The sequence below is a fragment of the Crinia signifera genome, chromosome 1 (genome assembly GCF_055691185.1).
Source record: "Crinia signifera chromosome 1, ASM5569118v1, whole genome shotgun sequence".
In the NCBI taxonomy this organism is placed as follows: Eukaryota; Metazoa; Chordata; class Amphibia; order Anura; family Myobatrachidae; genus Crinia; species Crinia signifera.
Window position 1 is genome coordinate 136,470,570 of NC_139217.1, and position 16,020 is coordinate 136,486,589.

Sequence of the window (16,020 nt, forward strand, 5' to 3'; positions counted from 1 at the left end):
TCGATCATGTCAAAATATAAAGTAGATTTAGGTTTGAATGTGTGTCACAACTCCACCATAGTATCAGGAGAATAGTTACCCAAAATCATTGATAGAGGGTAATTATGTCACCAAGGGCTATTTCATTAGCCCCCAAAAGTAGGACTGAGCTGCGGCTTATTGGGGATTTTGTTTCACCTGATACACCGGGTAAAAAAAACATAGAAAAATATCTGTATTTCACTCCCGCTGTGTCTTCTCACCTAATTGAATACCCAGGGCCGGCACTAACACTAGGCAGCTTTAGGCAGCTGCCTAGGGTGCCAGAATCTGGGGGGAGCCACAGAGTCTGAATCCTGGGATAAAGCCAGTTATCTATGTGACTGCACAACAGAGCTCCAGTGGAAGAGCAGCGGCACACTTGGATCCTGCTGTGAACCACACAGGTGCTGCTGTACATGCAACTGCCCCTCCAGTGCTGGAGGATGGCATCTCCGTTGCCTATGGGAATTATGTCCCTGAGGGGGCAGTAGGTTGATGTTTTGCCTAGGGTGCCGAGAAACCTTACACCGGCCCAGTGAATACCCCCCCCCCTCCCCCATATTGGAAAAGATGGCAAGTCTATTAATTCCCTTAGACATATAGAAAAAAAAAAATATCATAAGGGACATGTTTCCATTTTATGGCATTTGAATAATTACATTCATACTTTGTGCATTACACAAGGCTTTTAATTATTTAATGCAACTAGAAACTACGAATAACCCAGTCAAACCATAACTCATAACCTAGGGGCATATGTTAGTGCTTTGTCCTGACATAAGACTGTAGCATATGCTACCCCTGTAGGTCAGCAACCATGTTAAGATATGTCTGTGCAATGCGTCTTTCTTTTTTTTTTAGGTGTATTTTGCAGAAGCGGGTTTGAAGCAAAGAACATCCAATCAGTTCCAATGTTTGGAAAATATATCCAAAATACAGATACAGTAACGTAAATTTTTTGTTCTTGGATGTTAACATTTGGAATGTGGATAAATGCTGTTGTACTTGTAGGTCTCTTTCAGTAACTTATCTGTAGACCTCACTAGAACAGTTACGCAGTGGATAAATAATGATAACAAAATACTATTACCAATGCAGGCAGACTTACCATGTCTTTCCTCAGATGTAAGGCTATCCTCCTTTTACTCTGACAAAAATATACAGATGAAACCTTGTTGTATACAAATTTTAATATGTACATTTTCCCTTTAACATTAAAATTTCACAGAAAGATTTCAGAACCGTACAGAAGAGACTGTACTGGATTTACCATTGGGGTAGAGGAGATATTTCCCATCTGATGCGAGGTGATAAGCTGGTGTGATTGTTTTTCTACAGCTGGGAGATTTTAATATAGAGCTTTCCAAAACTGCAGTAAAAATATTAAAACATTCTATGCTATGCTACAGTGTCATTTTATCTGCTGATGCTGCAAAAGAATCTGATTTAAATAATTAAAAGACATTTATAGTATAAATGCAGATCTCCAGACAGGTTACATTTTCCAGAGGCTGGATCCAGGCTCTTTCCATTCTTCGCCCATCAACACAGATAAGTTAAAAGGCCTGAAACACTCCAAGCGGTGACTATAAAATAAAGGAGAGGATAGGCAGTTCTAGAATTCTGTTTAAAACACATTGATAAGTGGATTCCCTTTTTCACGTGTATAATTATTTTACTTTCATAGTAGGTGTGACTTATCTAAAGATTCAGTTCATTAAAAAGGTATTTATGTCACAGGCTCCTCTTTTTTTAAGTTCACTCTATATAAGCATTATATATAAGACCTACTGTATGTAAAAATTCAATTTATTCTACAGAAATAATGAACAAGGCTGGGTTTTAACAGCTAGATGATACAAAAAAAATCTGTATTGAAAAGAATAATACCGCTTTCAAACCGCAAATGCAGGGTTGCAATGGGACTTTTAAATAGTTCAGTCCCAATGCGACCTGCATGTGTGGTCTGTTCGATCGCATCAGCAAACTGGCAATATTGCCGGTTCTCTGATGTCATGTGGGGGCACGGCGGAGTGTTAGCTCGTCATTGGGGGCCGGGGAGGAGGCAGCACTTAGAGCTGGCGCTGCTCCAAGTGCTGCCTCCTCTATAGTGTGAATGGGAAATGGGTCGCTCGACCCGATTAACCTGTTCACACTGCACAGCTATCGATTAGCTATAACCGGTAACCCCTTTCACATCGCACCAATTACCATGTCGAACCGCCAAGAAACCAGCATGAACCCGCTAATTAGGTGCGATGTGAAAGGGGTATCGGTTAGTATTTTGTAGACAATGTCACATTAATGTTCATCAAATATTTCAGGCGCAGTGTAGTTAATAAAGCAGTTCCCCTTTAGATGTTAATGGGGGTAATTCAATCCCCCAGTGCTATTTCCGACAGGGGAAATAGTGGTGGGCGCCTATTCAATGCTGTCTTTCCCGACAGCATTGGAGGCATCTCGTCAGAATGGACCCGACTTTAAAAGCAGTTGGCCCCGTTTTGCCGAAAATTGTCCAGATCATGGCAGGATCGCATCAATTCACACCCGTTTTCGCAGGCACGCCCCCTTTTCGACGATCGGCAGGCGGAACATTGAATACCGCCTGCCGATAAACAGGCAAGTGGGCCAGGGTCCCGATTGAATACCCCTAAACCTCTTTTCATAAGGTTTTAAATTTTCTAGAAGTCTCTAACAGGCACATTGCAAGTTAAAAATTAACAAAGTCGATTTATTCATTAAAAAAAACGTACATCAAGGCAAACAGATGTACTGTACGTATATCACTGGAATGCTGATTCATGGAACCTCAAGCAGATTTATTCCAGATGCCTCCTAGTTTCCAGTGTTTTGGCACCTAGGTGTTCCTTCCAGATTCACGCACAATGCATTTAGTTATCAGACTTTATCAGGAAAATCTGATGAAGTCTGATGATGAAATAAATGGTCATGAAGAAGTAACACGTCTACACCAGTTTGAGGAAGCATCGGAAGCTAGGAGGAATCTATATGGTCACATGATCTGAACATATGTCCCCTTTCCTCCACACAAAAAGGAAAATGGAAATATCCGTTGATTGGCTGCGGCAGTGCATACATTGCCCAATGCAAGCTTTTAACTTCAAAATATTGCATATTTCTGATTGGTCATGTGTATACAGTGTTCAATCATTTGGGTGATCTGTGGATATCAGGCAGATCAGCCAGATAATTGTATAGCACATGTGCAGCATTAGCAATGACAACAAATAACTTGATTATAGTGATATTTCAAACTAATTGCTTTCTTGAATTAGCCTCACACACATCTTTAATATTCTAATCAGGTTTTTGGCCTATTTAAGTGGACAAATGTATTCACTCTGCTGCTTGGTATCACCATGCGCACCACACTGAACATGTCAGAGAAAGCAAAGAGTTGTCTGAGGAGATCACAAAGAAAATGATGACAAGTACCTAAAGGATGGAGACTGTAAGACCATGTCCAAGCAGCTTGATATTCCTGTATTAACAGTTGCAAATACGAGTTTTTGATTTTCTTTTATGTGGTGTGTTATATTGAAATAAAAATACTACACCATAAACGCCACAGGGTTGCGTTTTCACATAAAAATGGTGTACTGCTGAATTAAACCTATTCTAAGAGGAACCACTAAGCATGTCTCATGCTGGCTGCATGTCAGGCACTGCAGGAAGTTATTGAGCGGGCGGTTTTAGCACTCCAGCAGGTGTGATCAATTTGTGCACAGTAAGTTGGCTTGTCTGATGCAGTATTATGTCCTTCTGTGCCCCGTGAAGAAGGTGCGTGGGAACACCAAAACAGCTGTTGGGCTGCTGGCATTACGCTCCCAAAAGGCTGCTAATACCATGCTTTTAATGCAGCTTGGATTATGCTGCTACTAAAGTCTGCCATTTCATGCTGTTGTTGAACTGCTTTCTGCTGCCTATGGAGCTTGTGAAGTACACATGCTGCTAATGTTTGCACTTTGCACTTGGACATGTGACTTATATGGTTCATGCTGCTTAGATGAATTCTAATACAGTTTCTTCACTTGTGCTGTGCTGGTTATTTCTGTGACAACACAGATTATAAAACAGTTACTACTATGAACCCACATACGGGAGTGTGCGAGGACGGCTGTAACATGCTAACATTGTGCATGTAAGTAGCTACAGGGTTGGAAATATTGTCAGAATATACTAGATTTGTAAAGTCGTGAATTTACTATAAATTATCTATGTCAAGGACATATGTGGTTAATTCTCCATTTTACGCGTTAAGGAACAATTATTGTATCATTGCTTCAGAACTTCTGCAAAATAAATGTTGTAACTGCTTTGAAAGCTACTTTACAAACTGCTTTTAGCAGTAAACAATTTTGTTGAAATCATGACTATCGCAAACAACTTTGTCAAATGCCTACAATTAGTAATCAAAAGCCTGCACGGTAACTGCATTTCAGCTCAGGCAGCCTCTTTTGTTTCCCTTGTTACTAGAATTGCCTTCAGTCTATTGTGGAGTGAGATCAATCATTCCTTTTTACATAATAAAAAAAGTTGTCCACATCAATACTTGCAGCACAATTATTTTACTTACAAATCAGGTTGCTGACCCACATGTACTTCCTTTTCAGGCACAGGATAAAGTGCCTCGTAGGTTCTCTTCAAGCCAGAACCATGGATTGCATAGGCATTAAATCGGTCTACCGAAGGAGGGAAGTATTCCCAGGGAAGGAGTGCACTACCTCTCCATGTCACCTCTGTAGTGGACGCTTGGAAGGACAGTGGTAGACACTCCTGTGTATGAAATAAACCAGGATATTATAAACTCATCCTAAGGGACTCACAAAAAGTGTTGGTTTGCATTATTTCTACATATAGCCTGTATGCAAGTGCGTGAAGGACAAAGTCTCCTTATGACAAAGACAAATGTAACATGTTAACACACATCGTTGCACAGTGGTCCCCTGAGGTTCTGTAACTCAAGGAGAATATACATATATGTATATAACCACAGGTAATCCTGTTTAGATTATGACTACTTAATGTAGAACAGACAAGTCTAATATAGTATTCCGATTACAAGGACACTGAGAATAAATTGGGATGAATTTATTAAGCATGTAAAGAAATCTAGTACAACTTCATCTGCAACTTCAATTAGCCGACGCTGCTTTTTTTAGAACCTCCATGCACGCCATTAACAGATCATCTTGTATTTGTATTATCTGTTTAAAATGAAGATGGTGATTTTTTTTAAACCTGGTACTTAATATCTCATTTTATTTTACTTAATAAACCGACTAAAAAAAAAAAAATCTAGCTATCTATATATATCAGCAGGTAGCCGGCGGCACTCAGCATTAACAAGAGACTTATCCCCTGCTAGTCAACATTTCATTGTTTTACTATTTTCACAGGTAAAATATTGAAACGTTGACTAGCAGGGGATAAGTCTCTCCCTGTCTATGCTGAGTTCCACCACCCATATGCTGCTACAGTATATTGGGATACCCTAAGGCAGGCATGTCCAAACTGTGGCCCTCCAGCTGTTGTGAAACTACACATCTCAGCATGCCTTGCCATAGTTTTAGCATTCCTTTATAGCAAAACTGTAGCAAGGCATTGTGGAAGTCTAGTTATACACACGCCATTTTAGGATAGTATGGCCGCCATTTTGGTTCGCAGAGTTGCGCAAATAAAGTTTCCATACCCGAGTATGTGTGACAAAGTGGACCAGAAGAGTAGCCATACTATCACACATAAATTCATAATAACATACTGACACTAAATAAAATATAGTTAAAGGTTTAGAACGCCACACATAGCTTAGTTAGCCCTGCATACATCTGACTGTATCATGTTTAGTACCGTTCCGTTCATTGTGCAAAGTATTCCGGTCATTACGAATATTTCGCAATATACACGGCTCGATAGTTATGGACATAATCCATATTCCAGGGACAGTTTCTGTTTTTAAGTATGTAACAAAGGAATCTAGATGAAACCGGTTCTTATCACTGCTGACGCCGAAACCAACAAACAAAGGACTCTTAAAGTTCACTCCCCTGGACCTAGCCAAACCAGGTGTATCATCTTACCCCCCAATCACAGCTGACCTGACATACGACCTCCGACCAATGAGAACGGCCTTTGACCTCCCCTTTCTGACCCTATAAGATAGGCGACCCAGAGCAGCCACGGTCTCTTCGGCACATCTACCTTCCCCTGACTTTTCTACCGGACTATAGTTCAGCCCTGAACGATAGTGAGCTCTGACCGGACTGCACTTCGCATATTTGATGAGACGGGTAACGGTTGCATTAACGGTATTTATACTTATTGTATTGTTGGCTGGTTGTGTCTTGTATCTGTATTCTTTCCCCCTAGCAGAGCTTGTTTAGTATTTATTGTTAGCATATCGTATCTTTTGTTATACCTGTATTTTCTTACTTCTGTAACCCCCTTTTGTCCATTAGGGACTTAAATACAACCTTTTTGCGGAGTTCTTATCTCCTTATTTCTATTCAGTGGTCGTGTCTGTTTATTCGCATAATAGCGATAAGGTATATTACGGACACTGTCCTTTAAGGTATATTCGCAGATTAGAGACAAAGTACTGCGAAGGAATCTCTTATTAAGGTATTGGTTCTTGGTGTACAAAATACAATAAAGGTACGCTACGCTGCGCTAACGTTTTGTTCGCACGTAGTTAGGTATAAAGGGTACGCAGGTTGCGGACTTATTACGTAACCTGCGCTTTTCACTTATTGTCACTCTGGTCGTATTTAATCGCCATTAACAGCATGATGGGACTAGTTTCACAATAGCTGTAGGGCCATAGATTGGACATGCCTGCCCTAAGGTTTACAAGCAGATTTGCCTACGAAGGGCACCAGCGGCAGTAACTATAGTTTGTCTCTTGGAGTGCCAGTCCATAGTCCGGCACTCCAAGTATATTTATTTATTAACAGTTTCTGGTACTTGTGGAGTATCACGGCTCCCACGACCTGCATCGTATACAGATCGTATGCTAAAAATCGCATTGCATCGCATGCGATGCGATCGCACCCGATTTTGCACTGAAATGCATCAGAATGCATTGAAATGTGTATTAAACTTGTGAAATGCCCCCAAATGGCATTTTTCATAGTGGACCACCCCCACTATCAACGTGAACCCGAAGCGTGGCGAGCGCAGCGAGCCCGCGAGGGGCGGCGTTACGCGTCCTACGACCTTTTCATACCCCCACTATCCACGTCGGCGTGGAGTTGAGAATAGAATAGTGTGGCGAGCGCAGCGAGCCACCGAGCCCGAAGCGTGGCGAGCCCCGCGAGGGGACGCGGATACCTTCACAGCTATACGCGTCCCCTCGCGGGCTTCACAGGTATCCGCGTGCGCTCGCCACGCTTCGGGCTCGGTGGCTCGCTGCGCTCGCCACACCATTCTATTCTCAACTCCACGCCGACGTGGATAGTGGGGGTATGAAAAGGTCGTAGGACGCGTACCGCCGCCCCTCGTGGGCTCGCTGCGCTCGCCACGCTTCGGGTTGACGTTGATAGTGGAGGTGGTGCACTATGAAAAATGGCATTTGGGGGCATTTCACTAGTTTAATACACATTTCAATGCATTCTGATGCATTTCAGTGCAAAATCGGGTGCCATCGCATCGCATCGGATGGCATCCGATGTGATCGCATACGATTTTTGAGCTAAAATGCTCAAAAATCGGTAAAACATCGTATCGCATCGTATGCCACTACATATGGCATACGATGGCATACGATTTTTGAGCAAAAATGATGAAAAATCGGTAAAACATCGCATCGCATCGTATGCCATCGTATGCCACTACATATGGCATACGATGGGAGCCGTGATACTCCACAAGTACCCAGTTTCTTATATAGCGCATACATATTCCGTAGCACTTTACAGAGTATAGTTGAACATTCACATCAATCCCTGCCCCAGTAGAGCACAGACAGGCATTCTACGGTTAATTTTTGTTGGGAGCCAATTTGCCTACCAGAATATTTTTTGATTGTGGGAGGAAACCGGAGTACCCGGAGAAAACCCACGCAAACACGGGGAGAATATAAAGGGCCATGGTGGGTATTGAACCCATGACCTCAGCGCTGTGAGGCAGTAATGCTAACTATTACACCATCTGTGCTGCCCAAAATCTATTACTTCCCTAAATGCTGCAGTGCCCTCCTGGATGGTAGGCGGAGCCCACAATAGGCTTGCAAGTAAGGTGGCACTCTGCAGACTTGTTATAATCGTCCTTTATTGTCCAACAGTTTCAGGGGCTTCCCCGTCATCATGGATAACAGCACTGTGCAGACCTGAGTGATCAGGTCTGAATCGCCCCCTTAGTAACCATCACACATTTACATCATATACCACAACACACGTCACCAATATTTCCAACCCACTAGGGCAAGTAAATTGCATTAGCACATTATTACTACTGACAAAACAGCACTAGGATAAAGTGAAGAGAATATGGGGGTTATTCTGTTTGGTACGGTGAAACGTATGTACGGTCCGTCACACCGTACGTTTTCCGTACACTCACGGTGAGCGTAAGTCCGCCACAGAACAGCCGCACACGGACAGTCACAAACACCGACAATGGGGAGTGGCTTACACTTGAGCGTACGCCACCGTGTATGGACAGATCTCCCTCTTAGCCACCGATACCTGGCGTACATCAGAGCGTACGCCAAAGTGCACGGACGGATCTCGTCCATTTTCACACGACACCTTCCGTATATCTGAGCGTACGCCACATTGCAAGTAGAAATTTAGCCCAAAAACATCATTGTTGCTCTTAGACGTGGTTTATGTCTGGTTTGTTTGTGTTACAGTGAAAAAGTTGACACATGTCGACTTCTGTGAATTGAGTGCCCTGCTTTTTAAAGTATACAAAAACACTTTCTGATTGGGTGTAGATGGTTATAAAATAACTACCTTGACATATATAAGCAGGTCTTAGAATGAATATTACCTAAAATTAAACCAACCTTTACATGTTGAGAAGTGTAGAAAGATACGCTTCCAATGTGTTTGAGGGCTGTGTGTGGCTTGCAGGTAGTGAAATATCGGTTTTCACTTAATAGGCTGCAGCATTGCTTATTACATTCAGGTGTATGTGTTTGAGTAGTAATCCGCGTTAATTAGCAGACCCAGGTGTCCGCTCTTATACGGTATCTCTAGGGGTGGTCTGGAGCTATCTTTGGCGTCCGCCTGTTTTTGGTCCAAAATGCACGGTGCGTTCGCCGATTGAGGCGGTTGTGGCACCGTGCATTTTGTGTGCACACCCCCATGTATGCCCATGTTTATGCCCAGTTTTCCTCATTATTCCGGCCGCTCCCATAAAAACGCCCACATGCCGCCCACAATGACCGTGCTCTTGCGGACAGGTTTTTTCGCACGGAGAGACCCGTCCGTGAACGGTGTGAGGTCGCCGCACATGCGCATTGCGAAAGCTACGCATGCGCAGATGAAAAAAAAAAAAAGATCCGCCCGTATACGGTCCCACCGTACCAAACAGATTAAACCCCTATGTGTAAGAGAGGAGAAACAATACTATAGCACCATTATAGAAACTAAATACATGAATACAAGACTTTTCCCCGTAAAATATACACATTACAAATAAAATGTGGTGTCTGCCTTCAGCTCTATTAAGCACAGCCAGCCTGAGATAATCAGAACACTGTTTTGCTGCACTGGGAATATTCCAGTCATTTCTATATGTTTTATTTGTGTTATGGAGCTTTTTTCTGCATAAACAGCGCTAGAAGTTCAAATTAAATTTCCGTCAATGCTTGTGAGGTTCTCATTACTTATGGGGTTATACAGATGCACTTAACACTCTGTTCAAATTATCAATTAGATATAATCATTCTGTGATGAAGCCAAGAGCTGTGGAGTGCACGCACATTCTATATTTGGCAAATCACCACTAATTATTCATGGAGTTAAAAAGAAAGGATGAAGCTAAAGGTTTCTAAACTGTATTATCCCTAATCTTCGCCCGCCCTCCTGTTTTATAGCTGACAACTGTGTTGTGCAGAACATGCCAGCTTTAATTAGAAATTTCATTTTATTAAATGGCCGCTTGGCAGGCAAAGACTATGAATGAAAGGACGGGGAAAGAGAAGGCAGATGATGCTCCAGGTAGCTCATTTTCTCTTCTGCGGTGCCGAGTTGAGGACCTGATTTTCTGCTGTTTTTAAATGTTTATGATTCACATTTCAGGCAGCTCAGCAGGTTCGGAGTCTTCTGTAAAACCACAATCCTCACTTACCTTCCAAATATTCCTGCGTTGTGAAAGCAGCAGCACCAAATGATGCCCGTGTCTGCAAGAATAAAATGACACAATAGTGTACACTTGAGTGATTTCTAGTATAAATACTTAAGTTCTACCACTGAGAAGACGTACATATGCAGGTATGATTGTTCTCATGCCGCGCAAAGAGCAGCACCTGCATAACTGCATAATGATCAGCCGGCACTGCTCCGTCATTCTGAAGATTAAAAAACATTCAGACAGAACTTTCCCTAAGCCGCCTTCTGCTTTTAATGTGTAAACTAAAAACCAATGTGTGGTTTATGGTCCTTAAATTAGCCTAATTTCAATATTCTGCAGAGGATTGTTCAAGTCAGCAAATTTAAAAACATAAAGAACAATTTAGATTTTTTCAACCTATGGTTCGTCTAACTTCCTGTGCGACTCAGAGAGATCCAAGGAGAATATCATCAAATATAAGCCAGTTAAATTTAAGTTGAAATAAAATAGGTTACTACATTTGAATATTTGCCACACAGAACAAAGAAAATGCAGGTGCATACTCTAAAGCTGGCCGTACACTTGTCCGATTTGGGCACTTTTCACCTGATTCCGCGGCATTGAAATTGAATGTAGAAATAGACTGTGCAGCGCATTCTATTTCTACTATCTCAGAATGAATGCCATGTTGGTGGTGGTGGTGGGGGGCGGGGTGGCTCTCTGGCACTCTGAAGCTGCGATCCTCGTAGCGTACCGAGTCAACCAGAATCAGCCCCAAAATGTCAACCATAATCACATGGACACATTCAAACCGTTGTGAATCATAAATTAGATAGGTTTGGGTCAGGGATTTAGAAATATTAAACATGTTTAAAAATCAGAAATTAATGATCTCGCCAATAGTGCGTCGTTTATCAACTATCGGCAGTTCTGCTTAGGACATCAGGGGTTAGATACATTTATATTAAATCTGACTCTAGTTAAACATCATCCCATATCTCATTAGCAGGAATTATATTAGGCCAGTGAATTCCAGACACCATCTCCAAAATCCACTCCAGTCAGAGACCTCAACATTTTCATTGACAACAAATTCTGCCGATATTCCGGTATCTAACATTTTGTACCGGTTAACATTTACACTGTTCACATTTCTCACTAGACCTCAGAGGCAGTGGTATATAAAACGCATGCTGGAGATGTGGTCCGAAGACAAGAACAGATGTATCCATCCATTTGTAATAATAAGCAACTTGACCACTAGCAAGAGATGTAATGATGTCAATGGATTATCTTTCTACAGTGGAAAAATGTTATGCATCTCAAGATGAGGTCTTTAGACTGGTCTGTAAAGAATTTTAGGCCTCTCAGCAGTCCTGCTCTGGATACTGAGAACAGTCGGGACAGCCGTGTATTTCCTTAAAACTCATCTCTTCAGGTAAGATTATTGCAATTCAAACAAAATGTACATGTGTTGTTTCCATACATACAACCCTGTAATCCCAGGCCAACACTGCTGTATGACTCAATCATACAACCCATATTTTGAATTGTGGGAGGAAACCAGAGTGCCCGGAGTAAACCCATGCAAGCACGGGGAGAATATACAACCTCTGCACAGTTAGGGCCATGGTGGGAATCGAATCTATGACCTCAGTGCTGTGAGCAGTGCTGCTCATATAAGAAACCCTTTGAAAAATTGACTCACCAACCTGTACATTTTCTTTAAATGCTGCATAAGTCAGTTCACCTTAACTTACGATGACAAGGGCATAACACTGCTATAATAAACCACGACTAACCAAGTGTGGAAAAGCCTCCTGGAGAAATATGTTTAACTTATACAGCATTCTATTTTTAAGCTGGATGTAGTGAGCAAACATTAGTTGTATTTAATCTCGTTTTCGACTGTCTGAACATTTCTAACAGTCGGGACGGCTGTGTATTGTTGAAAACGGCCACAGAATCAACAATCTAGTGGACATTTTCAACAATGCAGATTCCACTTTTTGACAAGTCAAATCTGAATGGCTTTAATGCGGCAGAAAACAGCTGTATTGAATAGGTGTGTGACAAATGTCAGAAATATTGACACACAATGAATACCCTCCCTTTGTGTGTGTGATCGATTTAACAGGATTTCCCATTTAGCGCTGATAAAGGCTGCAGTTCAGGCTGTAGTACTGGCCAACTGGCCAATTGCGAAAACGGGTGAAATTTAATAGGATAAGAGATTCAGAAAGTGAGAGATTTGGTAAGAAAGCAATTATTTAGACTTCAAACTAACTGGTTTTGCAGTGTAAATGATTACTGCTTTAAGAAAACTGGAGATTTTACAAAATCTCTCCCTTTCTGAATCTCTTTTTCTATTAAATTATCCCCCAACATGTTTTCAACATTTAGTAGAAATATAAAAGTACTTACGGCCCAAGCTCAACTTCTAGATAGTGCTCCTTTTCGCTATTAAGGAAGAATGCCTCCACCACTTAAAAAATAATAATAATTAGAAAATTACATGATGCAGGAAAAATATTTGTACAGTACACACAATATCTTAGGTTAGTCATAATGCACACACACAAGTCTAGTAACTGCACCTTACTAGATGACTTCATGCATGTTCCCTTTTACTATCTGCCACATGTTTCTCCTGCTTTATTTATGCCCTACTTTGTCCGATGTACACCAATGCTCCCTTTTTCCTTTCCCGGTTGTACCACCTGCCAATTTAAATCTTCTGGCTCTTATCACAGCACAGGAAAAGACATTCATAGGGGTAATGCCTAAATCCCCAATCACTTTTAAATGCCCTTTCTCGACTAACCTCATTCCGGGTGACGCGCAAGGGTGGGTAGCTGACATGCGGTGACCCCTGGCGCCCATGTTACCTGGCAATTTCCATAGGAACGGCCTGTGTTTTCGAGGGAACGCCATGAAATGCTGGGAGTTCCCATGGACAAGTACCCCGGCCCGCAACCCCATGCCTCCCCTCCCCCTGCCTGCAGTGTTGGGTGCGTGCAGCGGGCAAACAGTCTATTCGTGGTGGCCGCACTCACCCGGCGCATGCGCATTGCAAAAACCTTGAACCGTGTGAACGAATATCCACATCCCAACAGACCTGAATAAGGTCCCCTGAGCCTGATTCTGAGTCACAAGTAGTACAAACACAATTGGAGATGAGTGCTGCAAGTGTAGTGTTCATTCTAGCACCCGCTATATTGGAAAACCCATGCAGTTCTTCTTCCCTGCCTGGGGTGTCACTGTCTGCTCTGGTGTTTCTAGCACAGGTCTGGTTTGCATATCAGTGTTGATATACAGACCACACTGTGCTAGAAGTACTACAGCAGACAGCGACACCCCAGGCAGGGAAGAGGAACTGCATGGGTTTTCAAATATGGCGGGTGTTAGAATGAACACTACAAGTGCAGTGTAACTATATGTATCCAAGTGGTATGTAACTATAGGTATCTATGCACCTGCACTGCGCCAGTCCTCCATCGTTGAGAGCAGCCACCATTAATGTCAGTTAAACCAAACCCATGCTGAGTGTCAGAGATGTGACTGAGTTTGTTGTCTAATGTACTTAGCATATGCAGAAGGGATCTCTTGCTACATGTCCACAACACACCCATGGAATGTTTTGTTGCTGTCCAATTGGCAGAGAAGATTTAAGATATGCAGGGGTTAAAAAATTTAGCAATATTATTTTTATTATTACATTTTATTTATAAGGCAGCACCAGTGTTTTACGGCACCATACAGAGACAGAGCTTAGCATTACAGTAAATAAATAACAAAAATCGAGTACAGGTAACAAAGAGCAATATACAATATACAGTGCACTACAGCTTAGATGTCAGATGCAGGAGAGAGCTGTAAGTGAAAGGTGAGAAGGGGGCTTTGACAACAAGAGAGAAAAGGGTCCTGCTTTGAGGAGCTTACAATCTAGTGGGAAAGGGCGACAGATAACATGAGGTGCAAGCAAGCGGGAGGTGGCCTGAAGGCAGGAGGTAAACAAAGCAGAGATGGTCAAGAAATGAGGCAGGGGGTTGGAGGAGCAGTGTTAGGACTAGGTTATGCAGCAGAAGGGTACACTTCGATGAATAGGTGGGTTTTCAGTACCCATTTCAAGCTTTGCTATGTCGGGGAGAGTCTAATGGAGCAGGGGAGTGCGTTCAATTCAAGGGGTGCAGCATGGCAAAAATCTTGAACTCGAGCATGTGAAGCAGTGATCAGGGTAGATGAGAGGCGATGGTCATCAAAGGTTGACCATAGTGGCCGGGAGAAAGTATGAAGGGAGAGGAGGTTGGAGATGTATGGAGCCATGGAATTAGAGGTGGCCTTGTATGTGAGGAGTTTTGAGAGGATTCTGTAGGGGAATGGGAGCCAGTGCAGATTTTGTTGTAAGGGGAGTGACAGAAGTAGAGGGAAAGGCAGATAAGTCTAGCCATGGAGTTAAGGACAGATTGGAGGGGAGTGAGGCCAGTGAGAAAAATGTTGCAGTAGTCGAGCAGTGAGAGGACAGCAGTGAGTGTATACGTTTAGTTGCATTCGGCCTAAGTCTAGCTGCAAATGGCCTAATGCAAGCAATGTTGTGTTTCTGGAATGGACAGGATTGCAATAGACCGCACTGCAATTTGCTAAATAATTGCTAGATTCAACCACATTGGAACGGAATGCATTCAGCCTCCTGGTGGTCAGGATGCCGACATTCACTATACCGACGGCAGCATTCTGGACCAACCGAACATCCATGAATCAAGCTCACTGTCAGCAATCAATGTTACCATCACTATTATGCCTGACTGGAATTGTGCTGCATCAGCATCATTGTTTATTTGTAAGACTCCACAGAGCACCAGCCAGTCAACATTAAAAACCACACAAAGTACAATCACACAGAAAAAAAGGAACACATGCTGAGTGTTAATGGAGGAGACAAAAGGAAAGAGGGGGCTGTGCCTGTGACAGCTTACAGTCTCCTGTTCATTGTGTTATGATGCAAAGAGGTCCCAGTGAAATGTATTATACTAATTCTAAGGCATAAATTGCAGCGCTATTAAAATGCTTTCCCCTATGCTCAGATAAATAGTAGCTCACTCCTGTAGTGCTGGGTCTTTAAATTATATTTAAAAAGTTTAATTTGGTCCCAGTACCAAAACGTTTCATTTTTATCTGGATGTGAAATACTTAATATGCATTTATTCAAAGCTGCTAGTGGGCTGTAAGACAAGTGTAATTGATGTAGCTGTACAGTAAATGTGTTATTCTTTACTGCTGTGTAATAAGAATGCTGCCATTAAGAGGTGTTCTCGTTAAGCAGTGGGATTTTGATTGTTAAATAGCCCCATTAGAGTTTACTGTATGACCACTTTAGGTGTAAAGTAATTGAAATGATAAATATTTATGTAGATGTACTGACAATCCTCCTGATTGTGATCACAGCAATCTGGCCTCTAGTGAGGTCCAAGAGCACAAATTCTATATGCATATCTCATATGTTTCTACAATTACAGGCTACGGCATGTTACACGGCTGATGTCAATGCGATACCAGTATAACTTCAAACAATTGACATGACCATAAAAATGAATAGTCTTAATTGAAATAATTTAATGGGTTTAGAAGCCCAAGAATATATATATATATCCTTACAAGAAGCCAGGCTTATGGCAATACAACCCTCAATTGACGCAGTAC

The 16,020-nt window shown here is 42.2% G+C and overlaps 1 protein-coding gene across 2 annotated transcripts in view; it reads right to left on the bottom strand.

Annotated features, from left to right (window-relative positions):
* Positions 1–1,193: 1,193 nt before the first annotated feature.
* LOC146060561 (UPF0462 protein C4orf33 homolog) overlaps positions 1,194–16,020 on the bottom strand; it is a 43,967-nt gene continuing 29,140 nt past the window's right edge. For both annotated transcript variants that reach the window (XM_083173925.1, XM_083173917.1), the window contains exons 3-6: positions 12,745–12,805; positions 10,339–10,390; positions 4,619–4,818; positions 1,194–1,607 (exon numbers count right to left, since the gene is read on the bottom strand). In XM_083173925.1, coding sequence (XP_083030051.1) covers positions 1,517–1,607; positions 4,619–4,818; positions 10,339–10,390; positions 12,745–12,805 — 404 coding nt within the window. In that variant the 3' untranslated portion in view covers positions 1,194–1,516. The remainder of the gene's footprint in view (positions 1,608–4,618; positions 4,819–10,338; positions 10,391–12,744; positions 12,806–16,020) is intronic.